Source organism: Gallus gallus, chromosome 11, assembly GCF_016699485.2.
Source record: "Gallus gallus isolate bGalGal1 chromosome 11, bGalGal1.mat.broiler.GRCg7b, whole genome shotgun sequence".
Taxonomy (NCBI): Eukaryota; Metazoa; Chordata; class Aves; order Galliformes; family Phasianidae; genus Gallus; species Gallus gallus.
This window is the reverse complement of record NC_052542.1, coordinates 1,768,130-1,794,919: the sequence shown is the minus strand read 5'-3', so window position 1 is coordinate 1,794,919 and position 26,790 is coordinate 1,768,130. Positions and strand designations below refer to the sequence as shown.

General features: G+C 53.3%; 3 protein-coding genes and 1 non-coding gene across 13 annotated transcripts in view; 3 read left to right on the top strand and 1 right to left on the bottom strand.

Annotated features, from left to right (window-relative positions):
- The first annotated feature begins 337 nt into the window (after window positions 1–337).
- FUK (fucokinase) lies at window positions 338–7,704 on the top strand. 7 transcript variants are annotated; one of them, XM_015279216.4, is made up of 23 exons: window positions 338–432; window positions 506–660; window positions 744–794; window positions 878–1,003; window positions 1,087–1,159; window positions 1,552–1,649; window positions 1,850–1,930; window positions 2,029–2,148; window positions 2,329–2,470; window positions 2,662–2,789; window positions 2,873–2,971; window positions 3,138–3,308; window positions 3,381–3,448; window positions 3,619–3,986; window positions 4,176–4,386; window positions 4,482–4,648; window positions 4,775–5,002; window positions 5,179–5,322; window positions 5,414–5,533; window positions 5,605–5,792; window positions 5,950–6,049; window positions 6,581–6,804; window positions 6,984–7,704. In XM_015279216.4, exons 1-23 carry the CDS (start codon window positions 357–359, stop codon window positions 7,098–7,100), a joined length of 3,255 nt encoding a protein of 1,084 aa, XP_015134702.2. In that variant the 5' UTR covers window positions 338–356; the 3' UTR covers window positions 7,101–7,704. The 7 variants fall into 7 exon arrangements, 5 of the variants coding, with proteins under 5 accessions (XP_015134702.2, XP_015134701.2, XP_040501957.1 ...); XM_015279215.4 differs by having other exon boundaries at window positions 2,870–2,971; XM_040646023.2 differs by lacking the exon at window positions 6,984–7,704 and having other exon boundaries at window positions 2,870–2,971; window positions 5,605–5,624; window positions 5,735–5,792; window positions 6,581–6,801.
- Window positions 7,705–7,978: 274 nt separating this feature from the next.
- Window positions 7,979–22,640, bottom strand: COG4 (component of oligomeric golgi complex 4). 2 transcript variants are annotated; one of them, XM_015279137.4, is made up of 20 exons: window positions 22,486–22,612; window positions 22,140–22,222; window positions 21,392–21,506; window positions 20,628–20,802; window positions 19,841–20,034; window positions 19,293–19,398; window positions 17,876–18,033; window positions 17,300–17,358; window positions 15,656–15,789; window positions 15,099–15,217; window positions 14,194–14,360; window positions 13,381–13,546; window positions 12,675–12,737; window positions 12,119–12,235; window positions 10,418–10,510; window positions 10,080–10,163; window positions 9,666–9,767; window positions 9,322–9,450; window positions 8,576–8,748; window positions 7,979–8,475 (listed from the first exon to the last, which is right to left on the bottom strand). In XM_015279137.4, exons 1-19 carry the CDS (start codon window positions 22,600–22,602, stop codon window positions 8,614–8,616), a joined length of 2,316 nt encoding a protein of 771 aa, XP_015134623.2. In that variant the 5' UTR covers window positions 22,603–22,612; the 3' UTR covers window positions 7,979–8,475; window positions 8,576–8,613. The 2 variants fall into 2 exon arrangements, with proteins under 2 accessions (XP_015134623.2, NP_001012793.2); NM_001012775.2 differs by having other exon boundaries at window positions 7,979–8,748; window positions 22,486–22,640.
- Window positions 22,641–22,874: 234 nt separating this feature from the next.
- The window catches only part of SF3B3 (splicing factor 3b subunit 3), a 28,391-nt gene continuing 24,475 nt past the window's right edge, over window positions 22,875–26,790 (top strand). Inside the window, exons 1-5 of one of the 3 annotated variants that reach the window (XM_004944119.5) lie at window positions 22,875–22,975; window positions 23,790–23,907; window positions 24,325–24,651; window positions 25,545–25,717; window positions 26,591–26,732. In XM_004944119.5, the coding sequence (XP_004944176.1) occupies window positions 23,838–23,907; window positions 24,325–24,651; window positions 25,545–25,717; window positions 26,591–26,732 (712 nt within the window). In that variant the 5' untranslated portion in view covers window positions 22,875–22,975; window positions 23,790–23,837. Of the gene's footprint in view, window positions 23,039–23,636; window positions 23,908–24,324; window positions 24,652–25,544; window positions 25,718–26,590; window positions 26,733–26,790 lie in introns of all 3 variants that reach the window. The other 2 variants (XM_001232347.6, XM_015279214.4) reach the window with 2 other exon arrangements.
- Window positions 24,976–25,057, top strand: LOC112533306. The gene has a single exon (XR_003077318.1). It is a non-coding gene; the product is annotated as a small nucleolar RNA SNORD111 (small nucleolar RNA).

Below are 26,790 nucleotides of genomic sequence, written 5' to 3'. Positions count from 1 at the left end.
TCCCTGTACCCACCCCCACGCCCATCCCGCTGCCCTGCCTCGCGCCCATTCCCACACTCAGCCCCCTACCCATCCTGGTGCCCCGCTGCCCCCCCCCCCCGCAGGCACAGGGCAGCCCCTGGGGCCAATCCCGGTGGGCATGGCCGCACTGCGGGGTGCCCGGGAGCCACGCGGCGGCAGAACCCCCGCCCCCACCCCCCGAGCCCCGCTAGGGGTCGCGCACGGGAACGGGGCGCCGCGCCTTTAAGGCGCCCTGCCGCGGTGCACGCTGGGAGCTGTAGTCCGGCGCCCCGCGCTTCGAGCCGGACAGCGCGGCGGCGCACTACGACTCCCGTCTGCCCCGCGGCGTCGCCATCATGGCGGCGGGCGTCGAGTGGACCGCGATCGTCCTCACCTGCCGGCGGGGAGGCGGCGTGGCGGCTCTGCAGCGAGGCAGGCGGCGGGGCCGGCTGCGGGAGAGCGGGGCCGGGCGAGCCGGGCCTTCAGCCGCCCTTCTCCTTCGCAGAGCTGGAGCTGCGGCGGCGGCGGGGCGCCCTGGGCCGGCGGCCCGTCCTCGTCCTGGCGCTGGAGGACCCCTGGGCCGGCGTGGGGAGCGGCGGGGCCACGCTGAACGCCGTGCTGGTGGCGGCCGAGCACCTCAGCGCCCGCGCGGGCTGCACGGTGAGGGCTGGGGGTGTGGGGAGCGGGTCGTCCCCCCCCCCCCCGCGCCGCCCCCCGGCCCCGCTGAGCTCCGTGCCCCGCAGGTGGTGAGCGCCGACGCGCTGAAGGAGGCCCGCATCCTCATCCTGCACACGGTGCGGGCCCGCGCGGCCGCGTCCCCCGCAGCCCTCCGCCCAGCGCCGCTCCCGGCGCCGCCTCACCCCGCGTGTCCCTGCAGGGCCGCGAGTTCTCCTTCGACGACTGCGGCCGGGCCTTCACCTGCCTGCCCGCCGAGCAGCCCCGCGCCGCGGCCGAGGCGCTGGTGTGCAACCTGGACAGCCTGCTGGGCACCGTCACGCAGCGGGTGGGCGAGCGGCGGGACCCCTCCCCGCAGTGACGCCCCCTGGCTGACCCCCGGCCCCCTCCTCACGGCCCTTCTGTCCCCAGCTCTGCGTGGGCTCCCCGCCGGGCGTGTGGGTGTGCAGCACTGACATGCTGCTCAGCGTGCCCTCCGTGCCAGGTGAGGGCCGCAGGGCTGGCAGCAGCGCAGCTGCTTCAGCCTTGGCCACATCCCCGTGGGGCTGTGAGTGTATGGGTGTTATTGGGCGGCCTTCTGAGCTGCCCGCTGGGAGGGCACGTGGATGTTCAGTGTATGCACTTTCATAGAATCATAGAACCATAGAGTGGCCTGGGTTGAAAAGGACCACAGTGCTCATCCAGTTCCAACCCCCTGCTATGTGCAGGGTCGCCAACCACCACACCAGGCTGCCCAGAGCCACATCCAGCCTGGTCTTGAATGCCTTCGGGGATGGGGCATCCACAGCCTCCTTGGGCAGCCTGTTGCGGTGGCCCAGGCTGAGTGCTGCTGGAGTGTGTGGAGCTCAGGGCACAGATCTCTGCCCCTGTCTCCAGGGATTGACTGGGACGGCTTCCAAGGGGTCCGAGTGATTGCGGTGCCCGGCAGCCAGGCGTACGCGAGGAACCACGGCGTGTACCTTGCTGATGAGCAGGTCGGTAACAGCCCCCACATCCAAGCAGTGACACCAGCATGGAACCCCCCTTGGATTTGCAGTCCGTTGGATTTGCAGTCTGTTCTGCTGTCCCTGGGGTCCCTGCCCCTACGGTCCTGTGGATGCATGGGTCCTGTGTCTGCTGCAGCTTCTTGGCTTGGGGCAGCCCGAAGAGCTCATTGGAATCTTCTTGCTCCCAGGGCCTGGTACGTGACATCATCTACAAAGGCACAGAGACTCAGATCCAGCAGTGTGCAGGGCCCGACGGCACTGTCCCCCTGGTATGTCACTACGCACAGCTGTGCCAGCTCCATCCTTCCTTGGCTCACCCCACCGAGGGATGGGACAGCACAGCCTCAGCCCCGCTGTGCCCTCGCAGGTCTGTGGGGTGGTTTTCTTCTCCTCGAGCGCCGCCGAGCAGCTTCTGGCCACGCACGTCATCCCTCCCCTGGACGCCTGCACCTACATGGGGCTGGACTCGGGGGCACCACCCATCCAGGTGACACCCCCTCTAGGGTGACGGGACCCCTCGTCCTGTGGGTACTGGTGCTGGGTGCGCCTCTTTGTCCCTGTGCTGTCAGATTTGGATGCAGGAGGGCAGCACCCAGCAGTGGGGCGGGAGGTGGGGCGGCTGTACCAGGTGGCCCAGCAGCACCCAGGGTGTCCCTTCTGTCCCCAGCTCTCCCTTTTCTTTGACATCGTGCTGAGCATGGCCGGGGGGATGACGGAGGAGGATTTTGTGAAGGGCGGTGGTGATGCCAGCGTGAGGAGTGCCCGCTCTGTGCTCTGGACAGCTCTCCGTGCCTTCCCTCTGAGCATGGGTGAGTGATGCTGTGGTGGGCACCTGCAAGTGACCCATCCCTGATTTTCAGCTCCCTCTGTGGGGAGAAATGTGGGAGTCATGGTCCCCAGCTGCCTCTCAGGGCAGCAAGGAGGGGTGCTGGGGAGGCTGGGAGCACCTCCTTGGCCCGAAATTGTGGTCTGTGCTGACTGCTTTCCTGCCTCCCCACAGCCTGCATTCCTGATGCGTCCTACGACTACTTGACCACGGCTGCGAGTGACCACATCCGTAGCCTGACACTCTTGCCCAGCTCCACCAGCCACCTTCGCTTCTGCAAAACAGCCCATTCCCACGTGGACGTAGGTCTCTCCAGCCCCAGATTTGCTCCAATGCACATGTTTTTTTGGGGGGTTACTCCACGTGCCCATCCCCCCGGCAGCAGCCCTTGCTCCTGGAGGATGGCTCCTCGGTCACCAACTGCCTGCTGGAAGGAGCTGTGCGGCTGGCGGCCGGCAGCGTCATCCAGCACTGTCACCTCCAGGTATGTGGGACCTGAAGGAGTCTGGCTGGTGCTGGGGATATTGCTGGCTGTCACCTTCCCCGCTGTCAGTGCTGGAGTGTCCCTTCCTGGGGACTGGGGCTTTTGCTGGCCTCGCTCTGATGTGAGGCAGGCTGTGCCCCACAGGATCCCACTGCTTCCTCTGCAGGGCCCCCTGGAGATCGGGCCTGGCTGCCTCCTCACGGGCCTCACCGTAGACTCCTCACCGGCACTGCAGGGCTGTCCCCTGCGTGATGTGGTCCTGCAGGGCCACCACGTCCGTCTGCGTGACCTGCCCTGCCGTGTCTTCACGCTCACGGGCCGCCTCGACGACTGGCAGGTGCGGGGACAGCGAGGTGCCACGGGACTCTCCAAAGCTGGGGTGTAACCACCCCCTACATGTCCCCCCCAGAGTCCTGCTGAAGAGGCCACCTACTTGAACATCTCCTGGGCAGAGTTTTTTCATCGGACGGGCATACGGTAGGTACCAACGTGCCTGGATGGAAGAGGGGACCTGGCTCCACTGGGGGTACCCACAGCACCCCAGACCTCAGAGTCTGCAGTGAGAGCCATGTTGGCCACCCTTCCCTTCCTGCATCCCACCTTCCCTCAGTCCCTGGGGTGGTGCTGATGGGCTCTCCCTCCACCAGCAAAGGGGACCTCTGGGATGCTGAGACACCGCAGAAAGACCGCTGCCTGCTGAGCGCCCGGCTCTTCCCAGTGCTGCACGCTTCCGAGGCGCTGGGGCTGGAGGACGTGCTGTGGCTGCTGGCCCCAGCAGTGTCAGGAGAGCGGCTGGCGCGTTGGCGAGCAGCCTGGCGCATGTCCTGGCAGGAGCTGCTGCCCTGCCTGGACAAGGCAGCTGAGCTGGGTGCCCGCCGGGACCTCTTCTTCCTGCAGGGCCAGCACAAGGTGCAGTGCGTGCTGCTGGGCCGCCAGGATGGCAGCCTCCTGCCGCTCATCCGCAGCGCCGTCCATGAGGGTTACCATGAGGCCTTGCTGGGCACACTGGATGAGGGTAAGCTGGACAAGTCTTAAATCCCTGGGCTTTTTCGTGTTTGCTATCCCCTTCAGTACCCCCGAGCCTGGCAAGAACTCAAGACCATCCAGGGCAGACGTAGGTTATGCATGTCTCTCTCCCCTGGAGCCAACTTCTTGCATAAGTGGGCTGCTTTGGGCCACTCACAGCCTTCCCTTAATTTTCTAGTTGCCTCTACAGCTGATGACGCAGGCATTGCAGCCCGGGCACTTGCCTGCATTGCTGATGTCCTGGGCTGCATGGCACATGGGGAAGGGGGCTTGCGGAGCGGACCTGCTGCCAACAGGGAGTGGGCTTCAGCTTTCGGGCGCCTGGAGAGCGGAGACATTGCTGGCGGGGTGCGGGAGCTGGCAGCCGAGCGGCTGAAGTGGATGAGCAGGTGAGGCACGGAGCAGCAAACTGCTGCTGTCCTGTTCTGGCCGTTGGCACGCCTGCGGGGCCGTGGCAGCAGGCTCAGCATCCCTCTTTTTGCAGTCCAGCCCTGCTGGTGAGAGCAGCTCGGCACTACGAAGGGGCCGAGCAGATCCTCATCCGGCAGGCGGTGATGTCCTCGTGCCAGTTTGTCACTGTGTGCCCGGTGGAGCTGCCGCCCCTGGGGCACTGGGTGCAGGTGGCATGTCCAGCCCGCCTGGACCTCTCTGGTGAGCTTTTCCATCCCAAGGTGGTCTCCGAGCTGGTGGGATGGAGGGGGATGGATGATGACAGCAGGGATACTGTCTCGCCCCTATGGAGAAATGAGCTGGAGGGCTGATGGGGTGCCTTGACAGGCGGCTGGAGCGACACTCCTCCCATCACATATGAGCACGGCGGGGCCGTGGTGGACGTGGCAGTGCTGGTGGATGGGTGCCGACCCATTGGTGCCCGGGTGCGGCGCATCGCTGAGCCGGAGCTGCGCCTGGCCAGCCTCGGCGGGACGCCGTGGGGCGAGGCGGCGGTGGAGCTGGTGTGCCGTGAGCTGGGGCACTTGGAGAATTACTGCCAGCCACACGCGCCAGGTGAGGGGTCAGTGGCTGCACAGCCTGGCTTTGTGCCCTTGGTGTCCTGACCTCGTGCTCAGTCCTAGATCCATGCCACCCCAGAGCGATCTGCTCTGCTCCTGTGCGTCCTCGTTGCTGGGTGAGGGAGTAGGTAGTGCAGCAGGCACAGCTTTGCTTTTTCTTTCTGTTTCCAGGAGCCTTGCTCAAAGCTGCCTTCATATGCACGCAGATCGTGCAGTTCCCTTCGCAGAAGCCCTTGCGGGATCAGCTGATGGAGAACTTTGGGGGTGGCTTTGAGGTGCACACCTGGTCCAGGCTGCCCCACGGGTCTGGCCTCGGTCTGTCTGTGGGGAAGGGGGTGGGATGTCTGTCCTCCAAGCACCAGGATGCAGCAGTCCCATCACTGCCCTGACCCTGTGCTCCCTGCAGGCACCAGCAGCATCCTAGCAGGAGCAGTGATGGCAGCGCTGTACAGGGCGGCTGGGAAGGTTGCTGGCACCGAGTCCCTCATCCACGCCGTGCTGCATCTGGAGCAGAGGCTCACGACAGGTAGCAGCTGGAGAAAGCAGCTGTCATGGGGCGGGGGTCCGGGCGCTGGCTGAGGATCCTGCACGCTGCAGGTGGCGGTTGGCAGGACCAGGTGGGTGGGCTGGTGCCTGGCATCAAGATCGGGAGATCGGAGGCCCGGCTGCCACTCAGGGTGGAGGTGGAGGAGATCCTGGTGCCTGAAGGCTTTGCTCGGATCCTCAGCGATCACTTGCTGCTGGTGTACACGGGGAAGACTCGCCTGGCTCGCAACCTGCTCCAGGTAACACATGGGCTCTGACCTCCCGGTCCCCCTCAGTGCATGTTCCCTTGGGGTAAGGCTGCGCCACCTCGCTGGGAGCTGGCATTGAAGCCAGCAGGGTGGTGATGGGGACTCGTGTGGCCGAGGCGCCCGTCCCTGGCAGCCTGGCCTCTTGCAGGACGTGGTGAGGAACTGGTATGCCAGGCTGCCTTCCATCGTACAAAATGCTGACGCTCTGGTGAATAACGCCGAGGAGTGTGCCCGGGCCTTGAGGCAAGGTGTGAGCTCCCCTCCCTGCGCCAGGCTGTCCTTTCTAACAACGGAAGCAGCACAAAATCCCCCAGAGAGTCTATGGGGACAAATGCTAGAGCGGTGCAGGGTCCAACAGCTGGAGCAACCTTAGGCTTACCTGCATTTTAAAGGCAATGCTGCAGAATTGAGGCTTAGACTAAGATCTTGAGATGGGGGGGCTGGAAGAGGCTCCTGTGGGACACACAGAGTCTGATTTTCTTGAGTCGTCGGTGATGGGGGTGGGGGCCACAGCTAGCCTATGAAGTGGATTCATTTGGGTTTTGTCTGCTGGGATGCAGAGGAGGGGAAGCTGGAGCATGAAAGCAAGCAAATTCTCACCCTGTGGAGGATTAAAAATGAACAGCAAAGCAACAGCGGGGATGGCTTGCTCAGCAGGCAGAGGATTGGGGTAGATGAGAAGGCAGAAGTGAGCTCAGGCTGAGCACGAGGCAGGACCAGGTTTCTGCCCTTTAGGAGAGAACTGGAGACAAATCTCTGTCACGTCCTCTGTCCTGCAGGAAACCTGCCACTCATTGGCAAGTGTCTGGATGTCTACTGGCAGCAGAAGAAATGCATGGCCCCTGGGTGCGAGCCGTTAGCCGTCGGGCGCATGATGGATGCTCTGCAGCCTTATGTCTACGGGCAGTGCTTGGCTGGTGCTGGTGGTGGTGGCTTCCTTTACGTCTTAACCAAAGAACCTCAGCAAAAAGAGACTTTGCACCAAATTCTAGCAAAAACGGAGGTGAGATATGTGCCCCCAGCTGTTACATTGGCCAAAAGCTGTTTGCAAAGCCCAGCACATTTGCAGAAGCCTGCTTGCAGAAGCCTGCATCCGTCCCCTCCAACCACAAGTAGGACAAGACTGTTTAGTGAGAGGTGAGTCCCTTGCTGACTACTCCCCCGTTAACTCTTTTTTTACAGGGCCTGGGCAACTTCAGCATTCACAGCATTGAAGTGGACACAGGAGGTTTCTCCATGGAGGTGGTGGGATGTGATCCTAACAGCAGCACTCACTCTGGAGAGGACATGGCCATGTGAAGGTCTTTAGCCCTCAGCCATTGCTGGGGGACATCTGTGACAAAGGAGAGGGCTGCCACCTAAACCAGGAAGATCCCCATGTTCCAGCTCCCTGCTGCTGCAGCCAGGGCTGGTCATGGATTCTCCTTGCTGGGTGCCCCAGCCCGACTGCACACTCGGTCCAGCACTGCAGAACACAGCCAGGTCCCAGCAGCATCCCAGCAGAGCTGGGGCTGCCACTCGTGGACCCTGGCAGCTGGCTTCAGCAGGTGCCTTATGTTTTGATGTGGCCTTTGTGTGCTGTTGTTGGGCCCAAAACCCACACAGGCTGGAGGAGCTGTGCTGAGCTGGGCAGGCCCATGGATGTACTGGAAGGACAGGCTGCTAGAGGCAAAGCTGTGTCTGTTGACCCTGTTCTCATGGTTCTTTGAAGGGAAAAGAATAGCATTTGTGATGCTGCTAAGCCTTGCTGCTCTTCCAACAGCAGTGGCCCGTGCTGCCCTTCAGCGTGCAGTGTTCCATCCCTGGATGTGGAATCGCCTCCCCCTCCTGTGCTGTGAGGTTATTTCTGCAGCGAGTTACATGTCCCTGTGGGCTCTTTGAATAAAAGAGCTTGTTCCCAGCATGCCTTTGTTCTCTGTCCCGCTTCTCCTTCCCTGGGAGCCTCCCAGGGGAGGTAGAGCAGAACACACATTGCTCTGTGGTTTCCCACTGTCACAGTGCTACCGCTGGATGCAGCCGAGCATCGTTTGGCACCAGGTGCTGGCACATGGGTGTTTGTACTGTGCTGCTGCCAGCAAGAGCATCTTGCTGCTGTGGCACAGAAGAGATGATGACATGGTGAACAGCTCATCTCCCATTGCTCCAGCTCCTTCCAGGCACGCACACACAGCCCAAGGTCGCTGCTCAGCCAGGCGCAGTTTATTTATAGTGTATCTGTACAGAGCCAGCAGGGCCACGACCCTCCTTCCTCGAGAGGCCTGCTGGTGATTTTCCAAGCACCCTGCCCCCACCAACATCCCTGCCTCGCAGCAGGCTGCCTCTGCTACTGCACAGTCCCCATCACAAGGGAGAGAGCTGACCCACAAACGAGCGGCACAGAAGCAACGTGGCTGCAGCCTCCCTGCAAAAAGCAGGGCAAGCACCAACACGGGGACACACACAGTGATCTGTGCAGATCCATAACAAAAACATTCCACAACAGCCCCGAATTTCCTGGATCTTCTGTGGCCTCGCACAGGGGAACAGAATGAAAGGAGTAATGCACTAGCACAACCCTGTCCATTGACCTAGCATGTGTCACGCTGCTCTCAATGTCAGAGTCCTCTGCTGCTTTATTTCTGGTCCCGTAGAAGGACAGAGGCTCTTCTTCCCCTGCCCTGGAAGGTCCCTTGCTCTGAGGAGAAGGGCAACCATCATCCACACGATCCAACAGCCAGCTATAGCCCCAGGGGGGATTTAGGCCAGCACCAGGACTGCAGTGCTCCTGCTGTTACCTCCTTCAGGGTGCACATGTGTGGAAGCCAGCACAGAACTACAGGCGCAGCCTCTTGATGTCCTCATCACGGAAATCCTTTCGGAGAGCCAACACCCGCCGGACCTCTGCCGGAGTGAGGCGCCAGGTGAGCGGGCCGGAGTTGGGGCCCCAGTAATCCAGGATCTCTGTCACCTGCAGAAAGAGGAGAGCTGCAGGAAACAGCACCAGCTGCCCTCAGGGTGAGCTCAAATTCTGGCTGCAGTCATAGATGTGCCAAGGACAGACAGAATCTCCTACTACCAACACGTGCAGAGAAACACCCAGCAGGTACGGGGCAGTGTAGCAGAAATGCTGAGTGAATGCCTGAAGCAGTGATGGACCACCTGGTGAAAGGCAGGGCCAACCCAGAGAAGCTCAGGTGCAAGCAAGACACCTGTGTGGCTGGAAGGGATGCAGCCAGGATCCACCCCTTCCCAGACCTCATTTAAGGGTTGGCAGTGGAGGCAATGGTATCTCACTGGAGATCCTTGCCTACCTGAGGCCTTCTAAAGGTAAGCAGCTTTTTTCTTTTGTTTCTACATCCACTGCACCATTGTGCTTGGGCTTATCATCACTACTGCAGCTTGGGACTCTACTACCCCATTATTACTGCTGTGTTTTCCATCACATCATAGCATTACAGGCAGGTTTTCCAGTTTCTCTCCATTCTGCATCTCTGACAACATCTGGATGAGCCCGGTAACTCTAAAAGCACGTGCAGCTTACCCTTTCCAGATTGAGGATGGTGGCTATTTGGGAAAGACGTGCAAACTTGTCACGGATAGTCCAGGTGGTGACTGTGGTGAGGTAGGCTATGAGAGACCTCAGCTCCTTGTCAAACTGTAGACCGCCAAGCTGTGGGGACCAAGGAAGCGCTGTTAACTTCCCAATATGCTTTCCTCCTACGTGCATGAATGCAAGGTCTCCCTGAGCTGGCCACTGCCAGCAGCAGAGCTTTCTTGAAGGTAACATCTGCCTCTGCCCTGCCTCATTCCTTAGAGCATAACAAGGATTTTATGGAGCAGCCATGGCTGACCACGCTATAAGGAAGAGAGCAGTGTTTCACTCACCCTGTTAAAGCTGGATTTGAGAAGCACTTTCTCCAGTTCCGTGGCTATGAGGCTGGTCATGAGGCCAGTAAGGTTATCATAAATCGCTGGTGACAGTCCAGCCTAGAAGCAGAAAGCTGTGTTACTCTCATCAGGAACAATTCAGGAGCAGTCCATGTAACCTCTGCCTAGGACAGCTTTCACATAAAAACCATTGTTATTTGCACTCTCAGTAAGTGGACATCACCAGCAAAAGTGACCCAGGGCCTACAAACAGCCTCTGAATGCCACAGAAGACGGGAGTCTCTAAGAGCCCTGCAAGCAATCTGAGGATGTCTGTCCTCTGTTCCATTGAGCAGGGCAAGGGTTGGAAGGTGCCTCACTGACATCTGGCTAAAGCCTGGCAGGCTGCCATATCCCTTCTCTTTCTCTCACCTTGAACTCTGTCATCTGCTGTTCCAGGTGAACAATGAACTGCTGCACCCAGGGATCATTAGCTTCATAGTCACTGAATTCTTCCTGACATTGAAACAGGAAAAAAGGTAGTTTACATGGCCTGCTGTGAAGATGCAGAGGAAGGGAGGTCAGTCCCTTCCAGAGCAGCACTATACCCCTTTCATTTTCTCAAGCTCCTCTCAAGCCAAATACCATTTTCCAGGATGCTGATCATCTTTTGGCTATTTCAGTGTTTCTCTGTGCTGAGAAAACAGCAGAGAACTGAGAGGAATGAGAGCATAGAAGTGCAGCTAGAAGCAGAAAGTAATGAGCCTTACCTCCTCTATGCTGTGGGAGATGGAGAGGAATAGGTTGATCCATGGCTTTACCTGGGGTTTGATGGCTGTGTTGTTCAGGTCATTGACACCTTCCTGAGGGGGATAAGAAGAGGACAAGAGGGCAGCTGAGCACAGTTAAGTCCAACAATACGTAACCTCTACAGCACAGCTGCCTTGTTGCTGCTTTCATCCTCCTGTGAGGTGGAGAAATTGACTCGTAGCCTTCCACAGCAAAACTAAACCAAGAAGTCCTAGAGCTGGACCCAGGCCCTTCTGGTGCCAAATGGCTCCAAGGACACTGCAGTGACAAGAAGGGGAAGGACACTGGCCCAGAAGCTGGCACTGTGCTGACACGCAGCCTGGTCTGAACGGCTTATGTTGCCTCAACCCTGCCCACACTACTAGAGAAGTGTCCTGGCAGGGGAGAGGCGTTCAGTTCCCATCCCACCAGGACAGGGGAGGAGGCAAACATCAGCTTTCCACGCAGTTCCACCCTGGAGGACACTGCAGTCAGACTCAACTGCTGCCTCCCACCTATAGCGCAGCTTAGCTCAGTAGGAGAAGCTAAAAGGAGGATAAAAAGCTGTAACCACAGCTAGTTCCTTGAATTAATCATAGCCCCAGCATATGCCATCTCCCCCCAGCAGCAGGCTGTCAGCAAAGGCTGTACTGTCCACTCTGATGCTAGAGTACTCTGAAAGCCCCCTCCTGCCAGACACCCCCATTGGGCTCAGCAAGATGTCAAGAAAGCTCACCCAGCATGAAACTATTTGGGTACCAATCCTACCTGGCATTTGATTAAGGTTTTTAACTAAAACTGACATTTATGAGCAGGCCCTGCTGGCAAGTGCCCTTTTCCAAGGCAAATTCAATGCGTGTGACTCAGCGCAGGAACTTGCCGCTCAGCCTCTTGGTTGTTCTGCATCCAGTTTTAATACTGCACTACCACTAAACTGGAGAGTTTTACTCCTTATTCATCAGCTGTTTGGTTTCAGTGCTGACCACAAGCCTCATGAAAATTCACTTGCAATACTGATTTGAAGGCCTACAGTGAACTACAAAGCCAAACAAGAAATGGTCTGCTGTGAAGTTCAAAGTCAGTGGCAAATCTGGTTAAAAATATTCTCTTTTGCTTGGCCTCTTTATTGGGAGCGTCAGGCTTTTCTGCTCCCTTCCCTGTCAGAGGCCACTGTGAAACTCTGGGGCAGTAGGCCCTAGCATGACTCAGAAGACAGTGGCTCTAGCCAGAGAGCCTTCTGCCCATGCTGGGGGATGGAAAGGAGGAGAAACCTGGGAGATGAGCAGCTGCTTCTCGACCAAAACTCCTTCAGCACTACTTGGTGAGGCTCCGGCTAATGTGATGACATGCTGGGCCACAAGGGAAGAATGGAGTGGAGGGAAAGCTATTAATATTCCTTCTCCTGAAAATTCTGGACCAACTACCAACTACTTCATGCTGAGTGAAGACAAAAGGAGTGACATTCCTTCTGGCTCTGCAGCTGCTTCCAGTGTTTTTTTATACAGCTCCCAGCTGGCGCAGCTGTGCAAATGGGCTGGATCTGTTTGAATGCTTCAAAACTGATTGTTTGGTTCCTTCCATACTCCTTATCCAGCACCCCCAGAGCCTGACAAGGCCCAGGCCTTGGGTTGAAATGATTCCCCCAGTGCTGGGGGCCAGCAGTAACACAGCATGATGCTCACCTGCAGGAGGTCACGGAACTTGTTTGAGACATCAGCCATGTCAGAGAGGCAGCTATCAATCTTGGCTTGTGCTTGTTCACCTCCAAAGCCCTGGCTAAGCAGTTTGGCGCAGTCGCTCTGCAGGGAAGAGATCCAGAAGCATGTTGCAAATTAATAACCCGAGCTGTCTCCATCCCTGTGCACTGTCAAGCTCAGGCTGCCCACCAGCATGCTTGCAGGCAAGGACAGCCGCCAAACTTGCCCATGCTGAAGCTGCTGACTCTAACAGGGGAGAGAACAGCAAGAAAGGAAGCCAGAGGCAACATCATCCAGCACCAGGGAACCACAAATGGTTTTATTTTACTGGTTAACCTGAAGGAATTGGTATTTACAGTTAGACCAAGGTACACCACTGATGCTACTGAGCTCTGACAGCTCTAAATTGTTTTCCTAAGGCTGGAGGGCAGATGTCAGAAATTTGGGCAAAGCAAAGTCCAGATGACTTATTCCACCCCACAGGGGAGGATATTACATGTTTGATAATGGAAAAAAAAACAGTAAACAATGTACAGCATACCTCTAAAGTCTTCTTCAGGGTCATGATGTTTTCACTGCAGACTTCCACGTTGTTTAAGGTTACCTGGAAAAAAAAAAAAAAAACAAGTGGAATTCATTGGAATTTCTCACTGCTGGTAGAAAGTTTGAGTCACTTTAGTCCACTTCTCTTTCTCCTCAATCTGTCCACGATACTGCAGCAAAGCCTCAAATGTGATGGAAGAATGCATGTACCCACAGCTTCTTTACTCCTTTCTGCGACTGTCACAAAGAACAACCATCCATGAGCAGCTGAAGGTGATGGTTTATACGCAGTACATCCAGGCAAACAGGGGAAGCATTTGTATGTAGGCAGGAGAAATCAGCACCCATTCTGCCAGATGAATGTCTGTTCCTCACTGAACAGACTGTTCTCTACCTGCTGAAGCCAAACTGTCAGAACTATCCGTTTGTGCAGACAAGGAAATGAAGCAAGCTGACAGGTGAAGGAGGAGTTCTGGTGGGAAAACTGACATTTCAAGCACTTTGCATCAAGAAACCTGTAAACCAAGAGTTTAATGAAATGAAAGCATTCAGTCTCTCCTGCTGTCTCTGTAGGGCTAGCTGAAAGGAGAAAGCAGATCCAGGCAGAGCTATCTCCAGATCGTTGCACCACTCCTGTTCCTGAGAGTTCCCCACTGTCTTCACCCTTACCCCAACTCTGATACCAGGACAGCCACCAAACTCACCAGAAAGGACTGCTTGGCCTCGTCAGTGCTTTCGATGCCCTTTGTATCAAACTTGCCCTGCTGCAGGCTGCTGTGCATGATGTTCACGGCACTGGTCACACCTCTCTGGAAGTCCTGGAAGGTTGTTGCTGGAAAGCCCTGCTTCAGCTTGTTGCACAGAACCTCCCTATGGGGCAAGCAGAACATACCAGCAAATACTGCAAGAAAACAACAGAGCTGTGTGCTGTGCCAAGGGACAGCACTTTGGCTGAGCTGTGGCCTGAAAAAGTAGAATTTCATGGGGACAAAACAGGGCTGCAGGTGTCTCCTGCCAGAACATAAGATGTGAGGCTGAAATTAAAAAAAAAAAAAAGAAAAAAGAAAAAAAGAAAAAAAAAGTTTTTGAGCTTTCCCCAAAATCCTGCCTGCAGTTGTCTCCTGTCTTCAGCCACAGTACTCCACTTTCACACTGGGAAGAGAAACAGCAGTAGGTCAATTTCTGCAGCATCACCCTGAAGTTCACAGGACAGTTGTTCAAGTCACAACAGAACTAAGCAGGCTCGTGGGCAACCCAGAGAACAGCTGTGCATTCCAGTACTACCACACAATCTCACAGGGATTTTGGGCCATGAGATTTCTGTTCCTCTTTTACGACTATCCTGCAGCTGCCATTGTGAGAAAAGTATGCCTGATGCTGCCTCCTACTACATCTCCACAGAGATGACAAAGCAAAGGATCAAAGGTTAGACACAAGGAAGACCATCTGTCAGCAAACACTGTTTGCAGAACACGAAGAGAAAGTAACGTATGATGAATCTGGTGTATTTTCATTACCTGAAGTCAGACTCCAGTTCGGTGGTGGAGTGGTTGATCATGGCACAGAGACAGTCTATGTTGGAACTGGATAAAGCACGCCCAATGCACTTCTTCACTATATAAAACACGTCATCCACCATGCTGGAGGTGAGCTGGCCCTTCTCGTAGCTGTCCATGGCAACAGCCTGCAAAGAAATCTGTCTCAGTGCCCTGAGCAAAGTTGTGTCCTCCCAGAGCAGTGCTGTGAGACTAAACTGTGGAATGCTGCCAGCCTTCTCTTTTCACCCTGAGCTGAACTGAGCTATGTGTGGGTTGGCATCACTCATCCTAGGTTTCACTAGTCCATAGACTTGGAAGATCTGATCTCCCAAGCCCCTCACCTCCACACCTCGTCTGAAAACTTCCTCTGTGGAACAGAAGTTGTTCTTCAAAGCCAATAATTAAGCATCAGCAATGGGAAATATGGGTCTGCAGGCTCACAGAAGTGGGAGATAGAAACAATGTACTTTGCATTGCCAGCATGACCTTCAACACAAATCTATCTCACAAGATATGTTTGGAGCAGTTGCTTCGTATCCTCCTGATACAGCTTTGGCTCTGCAGCCACTACAGCTGTGTAAGCAGAGGGAGCAAGGAGGGCAGTGCAAGACTAATGGAGGGATGTGACCAGAGTCAGCAGCTACATTTGGCCAAGGAGAGAGCACCCAGAAGGTGGGACTAGCTGCCAGCCCTGCCAAAGCACAGAACCAGACGCTTCCCATACAAAGGAGTATGTTTGGAGCTTTTCAAGGCCAAGGGAAACAAGAGACCTTCCTAACCACTGCAGTCCTGCTGTGTACCAATCTCCTTCTCTAGGAGTGTTCACCATGCACATAAGTCTCAGCCAGTGATACGGCTATGGCAAGCAGCACTCTGAGCTCTACCTTGTTGACAGTCTCCCTCATGAAATATTGCTCCATGGTGATGTAGTAGCCAATGAGTTCTTGCATGGTGCAGCTCAGCAGACAGTTGTTGAGGAGTTTGTCCAGGTATTTTTGGTGCTCTACAGAACACAAAAGAGAACCATCAGCCAAGAGGCAGAAAGCAGTTCCACCTAATCCCCTTGCTGCCTGTATAGTAGGCATTCACCTGCAAAGCCCAACCTGGAATAAACCACAGGCCTCAACTGTGGAGCCAAAAGAGCTGAGCTGACTTTTGCAGGTGACATGTGAGACTTTCAGAGCTCCATGCATACCAAAACCCAAGACCTGTTCTCTCTGTGGACTCCACCATACGCTTTGTGCCTTCAGTGACCAACAGGCTCCCTTTCTTTGGAAACCTCATTTATTATGCTCTGCAGACATTCCTAAAGTTGGTTTATCTTCTACAGAGTGCTCTCAAAGTACCTTTGCAGAGCTGGTGTCAGCACTCTGACACTAACTCCACTCTGGACAGCTGTGAGGAACAGAGAACCTGCAAATATTGGTATTCAAGGTATTACCTTGCTTTACTTCCTCGGAGGCCATTGAGTCTCCCACCTCAAAATCAGCTACTATTCGTCTCTTGATGAACCTCAAGTAGAGCTCACTCCGGGCATTCATCAGGGTGACCTCTGTTAAAATTGGGTCAAGTTCCCTGTGAGGGACATACCAAGAGTCAAGGCAGCAGGTCTACAAAAGGAGGGGCACTCATTTAGCTCAGTTAAGCAGCAAGTTCTCTGCTGTTTTACTACAAGATCAATACTGCCAATTTCCATTTGTGCTATCGAGTGGCAGAGCTCAGCAGAATAACTGCTACGTGCAAATAATACCAACCCTGTTTTGAAATGCATTTGAGGAGTTTGTTTGCGTGGAGGGCTGCTTCTTTCCCTGACAACTCACTACCTCAGCTGAATTAAATGGAGACAGGTTATGCTGAGAAGCAGACAAGCGCTGCCAAGATGGAATGGCTCAGCAGCTCATCTTGTCAGTCACCCTGCAGCAAAGCAGGCCAACAGCAGCTGTCCTTACAGCAGGTTCCCAGGCTGAGTCTGCCCTAGCAGCAGCAGCAGCAGCATTTCCCTGCTCTGTGCCCAGCCTCGTCTAGGCACTAGGTTCACATCTGCTGACTACTTTATAGCAGACTGCATGCTGCCATCTCACGTGACAATCAAAATGTCCTGAGAAAATCATTAGAGAACATTCTTTGTTTCCCTCACGGATGTGAGAGCAACCACATTAAAATCACTACAGCATAACCTGTCTCCATTTAATTCAGCTGAGGTAGTGAGTTGTCAGGGCAAGAAGCAACCTGATACAACTTCAAAATCAGCCCTGTTTTGAGTAGGAGGTCAGACCTGAGACTTTCATCAGTCCCTTCCTGCCTCGGTTTTTCTATCATTCTGTGAGCCCTACTGTTAGAAATGCCTGGTCCCTCTCATCTCCAGATTCACGTGTTCTTCTGAAAATGCTGAAGGATCTGTTCAGGCTGAATAGACTGAAAACAGCCAGGAAACATGAAATCAAAGAAGCACGTGACAATGCAGAATGCAGTGTTCAGATCTGAGAGAGCTGTGAAAAAAACACTGTCACATCAGCAACTTTTTTATTAACATGCACAAAAGCACTTTGCACATACTGCTCAAAGCAGTATGCACTTTCAGGTGGCCTTATTTAAGGGCTACGCAAACAGTCAAGACAGAAAAGGGCAGAGATTGAGAGCACTTCAGTTTACTAACAAGACCCTAGCATTGTAGACACTGCAGCAGCAGTACAGAATTAATAGGATCCAAAGATTATTCTGGAATCTGACACAAATTATCCACCCAGGGAAATGCTCCATTTCATGGGCTCCAAGGACTGCTCTCTCACCATTAAAAAGCAGTGAGAAGAGCCAAATAAAGCCTCTGTCCTTCATGAGCAGTGGTACTCCCAGCCCTCCAGCAACATGCAAGGCCAAGAATTACTTTGCTTTCTCTTTATTTTAAAGCAACACCACAGAAGCTGTCTTTTAAGAAGGGCAGTGAAGGGCACCTAACAATTGCATGCTACCCTTTAGTAGGTGCAAAGCCTTTGGAAGAGGGTCTGGAAAAGCTGCTTAAATGCTAAGTAGTGTTAATGACAGACCAGGACTGGAAAATCAGAGGGTAAAAAGGTTTTGTTTGTACCTTGGTTCAATCTTCTCTGCAGAAGAACTTCTCATCATGCTGTTCTGAACTTGCTGGAACTACAATCAGAAAAATGGGAGAGTCATTCCACATTTCTGCTTCCTTCTCATGCTATGGCCTAAGGAGTTGCTTGCCCAAGGAGGGCAGCATGACTGCTCTGCAGGAAGCACTCTGGGAAATGCATCAATTCACCTCTTCCTCTGAGACAGAGCTCAGCTTGCCAGGAAGAGCTATGGGATGGGAACTCCAATAGAGGCACCACAGTGTGTAACCTCTATCAAACGCACAGGAGCAGGAACAGGACAATGGAGAGGGCATGCTGAAAGAACCTCATAGACCTGAACAGAAAAAAATCTTTGTGTTCAGGGTCCATTTATCATGCTCACAATGAATCCTCTACAACAGAAAGGACAGCTGCAAGCTGGACGACTTCAGCCATCAGTGCAAGTATGGAGTAAAGCAGTGTTTCTCTCAACACACAAGGTCAAACTTTGCCTCCTCTGTGATGCTTGTACCCCTGCAGAGCTGGATGGAAGCTGTGTCTGGCTCTGCCAGGCAGAATCGCACCCCCCTTACCTGTCTGTGATAGTCCCTCTCTTTGACAAACTTCTCCACCACCTTCTCCACCTGCTGATCACACTCTCCTTGCAGGTGCTTGATGAGGGTGTACAGCCTCCCTGGCCCATAGTAAGTTTCCACAATGGGCTGGTGGGTCTCCACAACACGAGCAATCCCTGCAGGCAGAGAGGAAGCAACAAGATGGACTTTGTTCTCTCAGGAGCAAGAGAGTCACAAGGAGCTCTCACCCAGCCCAGAACCAAAGCAGAGCTATTCAGGTCCTCAGACAGGAGACCATTCACTCTCCAGATAAACAGGCCAGACTGTTCAGCCACTCTCCAGTGGCTTACTGGAGGCCTGTCATCACCACCCCTTGAACCACAGCACCTTCTCTCTGCCTGCAACGCCTTCTGGTTTCTCATTTGTTTATTGCAGGGCTATGGTGTAAGTTTCCTGGGGGTGGAAGCCATCTCTACTCCTAAAGAGCTTTTGCCATGGGTCAGCTACTTTCCAACCCAGCAAGATGCAAAGATGCAGGAAACAAAAGAATGAAGCTTTCACAGAAGGAAGCCATGCAGGCTAATCCTGGAGGGACCATCCAAGCACAATCCCAGCTTTCAGCACCAGGTTATGGGAGAAGAACAATGCTAGGAAAATGAGCCTACAGAAAGCTCTGCTCTTTTTTGTCAGGCGGAGCAAGAGTGCAAACATCAGTGAAGGCATGAGCTCTCTGGAGAAAGAGCTCATCACCAAGAAGGTATCTAAGACTGCTTTCTTCTCACAAGCTCTCTGCTCCAAGAGATAGCAACACTCCCCCTCTTTTGTCACTACTGCCAAGAAAGCCCCAGGAGCAATAAGGGCCTTCAGTAGCAGCATGGGTGCCAGGCTGAGAGTGACTTGGCAGTGCTGCAGCCTGGAATTAGAGCAGATATAATAGAGAAGGCGGGTTAATCACCAGGGGATCTCAATTACTGTCTTTGGCAACATCCCCACAGAGCATTCATATTCCTCTCTCTCCCTTCAAGCTGCCATGGCCCTCCTTGAAGAGCCAGGCCTGGAGGCATTGAGAGACGGTCAACTTTAAGGGATCTGTCTTGTTTGTCTGGAGAGCTGTGTGCCTGAAAAAGCCTTTAGGGAACACCCATTTGTTTTGAGAACAGAAAGAGTCTGATTCCTGGAGGAAGCAAAAAAAAATCCTCTGCAATTCCACTATGCCTGCACAAGCTGTACAGGGGAAAGCTTGCTTATTCTAATGCTCTCTTCTGGCTTGAAAACAAGTCTGCTATCTGTGTCTGCATCCCTCCAGCATGATGCTCCCATAGCTCAAAGGGCATTTTATGGCCTGGAAGTAGAATTAAAAAACATTTAAATCGATGAACAATCTCATCATAAACTATTTTTAATCCATTGGCAAAGAGAAGGGGGAGAAGACTACCTTCAAAGAGGAGGGTCAAGGTATCTGCAAAGATGACAGCAGCTCGACGGTCACTCATGTCTGTCCCCATCACCAGCTGCAGGTTCTCCTCTGCTTTCTTGGCCACCTGCACAATATCAGGTCCAGTCAGCACTCAAAGATATTGCTCATCCCATAGCGCACTATTATAGTGCACAGTGCACTACTGAGTGCAGTGCTTCTGCTAGCATTCCCATTGCAAGAGTTACTGTTGCTGCTGTTCCCCCAGATTGTTTTCCTCTCTGGTGGAAAACTCAAGGATCAAGGAGAGGCAGAAATCTGATCTTCCCTTTCCAGGCTCCGCTCTATGAGCTTTCAGCAAATACAAAGAACAAGACACGAAAGGAGAAACAAGACAGCTAGTGGGCTACGTATTCAAACACCAAGAAGCCTATGCCAAGGTGCAGAAAGTAGGGAAAGAGCTGAACTGAGGGCCAATACTAATTTCAAAAATTTACACGCCAGAGACAAGACCCTAGAGACTGGATTTTGCTTTCCCCCAGCACTGTCTGTTTCACAGAATGTGTTACCTGCTTGCAGAGGTACTCTGAGAACTTGCTCAGCCCCTCTTCATGTAAGCCTAGCAGGGGAAAGATCTTGAAGAACCGTTCCACCTGGGGCAGGTCTCCCTGCTTCATAGCTGTGTCAAATTTCTCTGTGACAATTGTCTTCAGGCGCTGTTCTGATTCCTGCAGGAGGTTCAGGTTGGCATCAATTATGCCCCCTGTTGAAAGGCAAGAGAAGGAAGGGAGAAGTAACATCACACTATTCGCACCTCACAAAGGACTACTTATTCTCCTGACAGAGAGACCAAGGCTGTGCAGCTCAAAGGTGAAAAGGCAGAAGGTACACCAGCATCCCTTTGCGGGCCACAGCAAAGAAAGATAAGTCTGAAGTACACCCAACTAACAGGAATGGTTGCTGTCTCACATGGAGAATCAAACTGGAAATTTATTTAACTATGGCAATTCGTTCCTTTGTGTCAATTGTTTCATTTAGTGTCACACTGCAGTACTGCAAATATTTCCCCTGACAGTCTTCTCCCTCACTTGTTTTGTCCTGTACATTTTGTCCTTTACCCAGCCAGCTATTAAAACCTTGTGCCAGGAACACTTCTTCAATTAATGATAATTCAAACATGACTACACTTCAAAGACTTTAATGTCCATTTCTGCATCACATACTAAGATTTTTGGCAAACATTCAGTGTTCTGCTTTGTCCATTGGGCTGGGACTATCTGTCATAAAGAATCACTTAGCCTCTAGTCATCTAACTGAAAGGTGCCTTATCAGCTTCTCCTCATGAACAGTCCTTACCTTCCTTGCCTTGACGACTGAGCTCAATCACTGACTTGTCCAGAGACAGATAGCGATGGATATGAGCTGCTGCTTGTTCATAATCTTCATTTCGCAGGGCTGTTTGAACTCCATCCATGCAGAACTTTAGGTCTAGTATGTCGTCAGCTCTCTGAATGGCCTGATAGAGTCGATTCTGCAAGAAAGTCAACTGGTAAGGCTTGCTGCTGCAGGCTGGACAAGGGAAAGAGAATTAGGAAAAGACAGAAGACAGCACCTGGAGGAAAAAGACTGAAGAAACAGACCAAAGTGATGCTCCTCTACACAACGAGCAGTCACATAAGCAGAAACCCCAAAGGGGTCGTAGGTCCAGTGAATTTCAAAGAAGAAAAGCATTTGCCCACTCAAGCTCAGATTGAGCTCACAGAGCATACTCCACTTTAACAGGCAAAGACAAGAGGCACAGTCATGGTTGTGTAGGGTGTTGGGATCTGAAGCTTCTGAACTTATCTCTACAGAAAGAGTAAGACAGCCTGGATTCCTGCCCAATCTCAGGTGACAACAACCACCTCCTCTGTCCTCAGCACTGCAAGAGCTAACAACGTAGTGCTAACAGAGACTAAACTCAATTTATTCACCATAATCTGCAAGAATATGCTGAAAAAGCAGCTGCTGTGTGGGAAATCTTAACCTTACTCTTGTAACCTGCAATACTCAGGAACTCAGCAAGATCCTGTAACTTAACAAAACTAGGTAGCACTAAAATAAGAGAGTGGTGCAGGTACCTTGGCCAGATCCAGCTGCCGGACTTTGCTGCTGACATTCTCAGCCAGGTTATATGTGAAGGTGATCATTCCTGCCAGCTGCTGGGCATCCCCCTCGATGAGCTGCAGGTTGGGGCTGGACAAAAAAATACACCCAGAGTGAACACAAGAAAAACAGATATGTGATTACGGAAGGAACTGTCCGATAATTTCCTACAGTGTGCTGACAGAGGCTCTGCTCTGTGCTGGTGCTGCCGCATCTCGAACACTCTGTGTAGTTTGGGCACCATGATGTAAGGAGGACATAAAGCTATTAAAAAGCATCCAAAGAAAGGCTATGAGATGGAGAAAGGTCTGGAGGGCATGGTGTGTGAGGAGTCACTGAGGGGTCTGGGTCTGTTCAGCCCAGAGCAGAGGAGAGGCCTCAAGGCAGCTGCAGCCCCTCATGGCCCACAGCCCCTCATGGCCTATGGTAGCTTACAGCTCCTCATAGGGAGAAGAGAGGCAGTGCTGAGCTCTGCTCTCTGTGTCAGTGACAAGGCACAAGGGAACAGCATGGAGCTGTGTCAGGAGAGGGTCAGGTAAGGGTGACCTTTGGTGACCTCCTTAGCCCAGAGAACGGCGGGCATGGAACAGCTCTCCCAGGCAGTGGGCACAGCCGCAAGCTACCAGAGCTCAGGGAACATTGGGACACCGTTCCAGCCATATGGGTTGGGTTTTCCTGAGAACAGCCACGTGTCCCCCCAGCACAGCAGCACGCACCACTCACCCCATACGCTGCAGGGCCACCATTTTGCTCTCGATGCTGCCCTGCTGCTCCAGGAGGGCGTCCAGCTCCTGCTGCACGGCGCTCTGAAACACAACGGCAGAGGCACAGCTGCCCTCAGGGCTGCATAACACCGACATCGGCCCTACGCTCTCGTGTTAACATGCTGCGATGGCTGAGTGACGCTTCCCAGAAATAGGCCTGGAAGCCTCAAGCTGAGATCACCCAACTCCCCCTCTGCGGCTCAGCCTTCCCCACACACGGGCCCAGACCCGCTCCCAGCTCCAGGACGCTGTCAGCCGGCAGGGCTGAGGTGACATCTCAGCGCTTCACACGGCTCGGCCCGCACCTCCTCCTCGCACAGCCGGCTGTAGGCGGCCTCCAGCTCGGACAGCTCGGTGAGGGCGCGGACGCGCTCCATGGACAGCCCGCAGCCCACCACTCCGCCATCGCCGCCCGCCGCCATCTCGGGACGCGGCAGAGGCGGCCACCGCCACCATCCTCAGGCCCAGCGGGGCTGCCCGCGCGGTGCCTGAAAGCTTGCACCCGCTCCGTTCCGCCTGGAAGAGCAGGATGATCACGCTATCTCGATTCTCTGCGCTTTGACCTGTCGGGAGAATTTTGTGGAGGCTCTCGGCGTGAGGTAACGCTGAAGTTGGTCCCTGGTTATTCAGGCACTGCCGTAGACAATCGCTTCCTCTCGCAGCGCGCGTGTCGGGCCTCGAGGAAGGCCCCTGCGAGGAAGCGCGGGAGTGCAACACGCAGGCGCGGGGCTGATGGCGGAGCGGGCCGGTGCGGCGCCCGCCTAGGCCGGAGCAGCATCCGCCGCCATCCGCACGGTAGGGATACCCTCGCCTTGCTGCGCCTGTCTGCCGGCGGTCTCTCGGCTGAGACAGTGCGCAGTAAGCCGCCATTTGTGGGGTGGGAGCGGCCGTGGGCCCCGAGGGGCCCGAGCTGTGAGGGGCGGCCGGGCCGGGCCAGGCCAGAGCCAGACCCAGAGCCAGAGCCAGAGCCTGAGCCTGAGCCTGAGCCTGAGGCGGATTCTGGGGCCGGGTGTGGGGGAAAGCGGTTCGGGACCCGAGGGCAGGTTCCAAAGCTCCGGGGCCTGAAGGACGGAGCTTCCTGTGCGGTTTGGGATCGTTCTGTGTTGTTGCCGAGGGAGGGAATCGCCTCGGGTGTCCGCTCCGTGTTGCAGGGGTCAGGGAGCAGCCGAGGGGTGACGGCACGGGACGCCTAGGGGAGGTGTGCCATAGAGCCTTAGAGGGGTTTGGGTTGGAAAGGGTCGCGGAGATCATCGAGTCTCCAGTCTGCCGCAGACAGGGTTGCCAACCACTAAATCAGGCATGAGGTCAGACTGCCCATCCAGCCTGGCCTTGAGCACTTCCAGGAACGGGATATCCACAACTTCTCTGGGCAGCTATGCCAGGGCCTCACCGCCCTCTCAGTGAAAGTTGTCACCCAACACCTAACTTACATTTCCCCTCTTTTGATTTAAAATAGCCCCCCACCATCCTGTCACTGAGCCGGCAGCAGTGGCTGTGAGCTCTGCATCTGCCGAGGAAGATTGAAGTTAGATCTGCAGACAAATGAGAGAACGTCGCTTCTGCTTTTGTATCACGTGAACGATTTTGGCTGTACAAATACCTGTTGCAGATTCAGTGGAGCTGCAAGAAAGTGAAGTGAAGTGAATCCATTGTCAACATGTTCCTGTACAACCTCACGTTACAGCGTGCCACGGGCATCAGCTATGCCATCCATGGCAACTTCTCAGGTAACTTTTTCTATCCTGTAACGTTTTTTGGCTTAGGCTCTTTCAGACAGCAGAGAAAAAAAGGAGCTTCTGTGCTGTTTGGTTGCTGAAGCTAATCTGCATCAATATAGTTAAGTTTTTTACTTCTGGAGATGCTTTATCATTTGATCCAGAGTGTGCAACTTGAGCTACTGGGTCGTGTGGAAAGAGAGGAAGTTGGGCTTGATTATGCCCAGATGTAATTTAGTGTTTTATTTTCACAATCTATTGAAAGATGCTCAAACGCAGGGCACCTTGCTTGGTGACTCAGTTGCTTTGAGTTCTCTAACAGCAATAATCAAAAATCTTTTGGATGTTTTGTTATCCTGAAGTTCTGTAATCTTTCTCACGGTGTTTATTATAACTGCTTGTTCTGCTGCATTTTCGCTCATTCCTTAGGAACCAAACAACAAGAAATTGTTGTTTCCCGGGGCAAGATCTTGGAGCTGCTCCGCCCCGACCCCAACACAGGGAAGGTTCACACCTTGCTGACGGTGGAAGTGTTTGGGGTCATCCGCTCCCTCATGGCCTTCCGGCTGACAGGAGGGACCAAAGACTACATTGTTGTGGGCAGCGACTCAGGGCGCATTGTTATCCTGGAGTACCAGCCCTCCAAAAACGTGTTTGAGAAGATTCATCAGGAAACCTTTGGCAAGAGCGGATGTCGCAGGATTGTTCCAGGCCAGTACTTGGCCGTAGACCCGAAGGGCCGTGCTGTCATGATCAGTAAGTCAATCTAGAGGCTGTTTCTTTTTCTTGGTTTTTATTCCTGTCTTGGAGTTAATAGCTTCAGAGCGAGTTTCTGCCGGGTATGATTAAAGTACTTCTCAGGCAGCTTGGTAGGCTGTGAGATATGTCAAGGAGAATGCAGACACTTGAAATAGTTCCTTGACGCTGATGGAATTGAACAAATTAAATTCTAATGTTGGGCCAAAGCGGTATGGAAAGAAGCCAGCCAGCTTTGTGGTGAGCGGGCAGAACCCTGCTGTGTGATGTCTGGGAGAAAAGTTAGGGCTGCAGCCATCCCTGCTGTGGTGTGGTCAGCTCCTCCAGCCTGAAATGATGCTGTGAATTCATGTCTCTTCTCTGAAGTGTATGGTGGAGACAACTAGATGAATTTCTGATCAGGCTTTGTAGCTAAGAACACTCTGGTAGTTAAGCATTACCATGAAGCATCTTAGTTACTTGGTTGGCTGACCAGCATTGCTAACAGTTGTGCTTTTACAGCCAATGGGATGACAAGCTTGTGGAGTGAGAGTAAACGCTAGTGCAGGAACCTCCTTAGTTTGCCAAAGCTGGCTTTTTTTAACTTGTTCTTGTTTCCGTGCAGTCCATTGTGTTTTGTGTGGGTAGAGTAGATCTGCCTGTAGCTATTATGGGCTGAATATTGGGCTAGTTACACCTAACCCAAAGAGTCAGAGCTAGGCTTTAGAGCTGGATTTGTTGCTTGTAGTCTGAAATATTAAAACGAGCTATTTGAAGGTGATTGGTGGCACAGAGATAAGTACCAATAGCAGATTTCAGCAGCAAAACAACGCTGACATTCTGTTGTGAAGTTTTATATTGGGATGCTGGTATGACAGATCCCATCACCAAGTATTGCTGCCCTTTTCTTGCAGGTGCTATTGAAAAGCAGAAGCTGGTGTATATCTTAAACAGAGATGCTGCAGCTCGGCTCACCATTTCCTCCCCGCTGGAAGCCCACAAGGCCAATACCTTGGTCTACCACGTGGTGGGAGTCGACGTGGGATTTGAAAACCCAATGTTTGCTTGTCTGGAAATGGATTATGAGGTGAGAAGACTTTGGCGGCTCTTTGCTGTCTTCAGTGCTTTGTTACTTCTCTTCTGTCCTGCTGCACCTGTCTGTGGAGCCAGGGAATGTTGTCTGCCTTTACTGTCTGAGATAACTTTTATATGTCTCAAGCTTACTTGCATTCTTGTCTTACCTTTAGTCAGAATTGGAAGGTCTCTTCTGTTTTGGTAATTCTTAACTTGTTGCTGTTGAACTGCACGTGTGCGTGTTTTCTTATTCTGAACCTTTTTTGAGCATCTTCAGCCAAGTCTTTTGGGCTTCATTTTAATGTTGTTTAAAACTCTTTTCTGATACATTAATTTTGCTCCTCCTTTCTTGAAAGGCATCTTGTTTTGGTGCTGTCAGTGGGTAGCACATCAAGAGCAAACCTTTTGCTATTAAAAATATTGCCTGAATTCTGACCAAGTTGTTTCCTTTGGACAGTGTACCTGTCAGCTGTCTGACTAAGCACCTTCAGAAAAGTGACTGGTCTGTTGTTCTAGAGGCTAAAACTGTACTTGAGGGCAAGACTTCATATTGTAATTTACACGTGCCCTGAAGTCTTTTGTGTCTCAGAGAGGGTGGAGGTATGATTACTGGCTAGAGGTTCTAAGGAAAACCGCAGGCTGTGTTTGATGGCAGACATGGTTACTGTGTGGTAACAGGCTTGAGCTAATGAGGACCTTGCTTTGTGTAGACGTTCCTGGAGATGTGAAGCTCCCAGTTCTGCTGTAAACGTCAGTGAAAGAATGATCTCTGAATGTATTTAAATTGCTGCTTCTCACTCGTGCCATTTCAAGTCTTAGAATGTTTTCACAGGATACACAGATGCCGTTGGTAGCTTGAATGAAGTGTTCATGTTTTGCTCTTTAGGAAGCAGACAATGATCCAACAGGAGAAGCAGCAGCCAACACACAACAGACCTTGACGTTTTATGAACTGGACTTGGGTTTGAACCACGTTGTTAGGAAATACAGTGAGCCTTTGGAAGAGCATGGCAACTTCCTCATAACAGGTACTGCCCACCTGGCTGCTAAGTCACCTTACTGTAGATCTGTTCGGTTCCTTTTCTG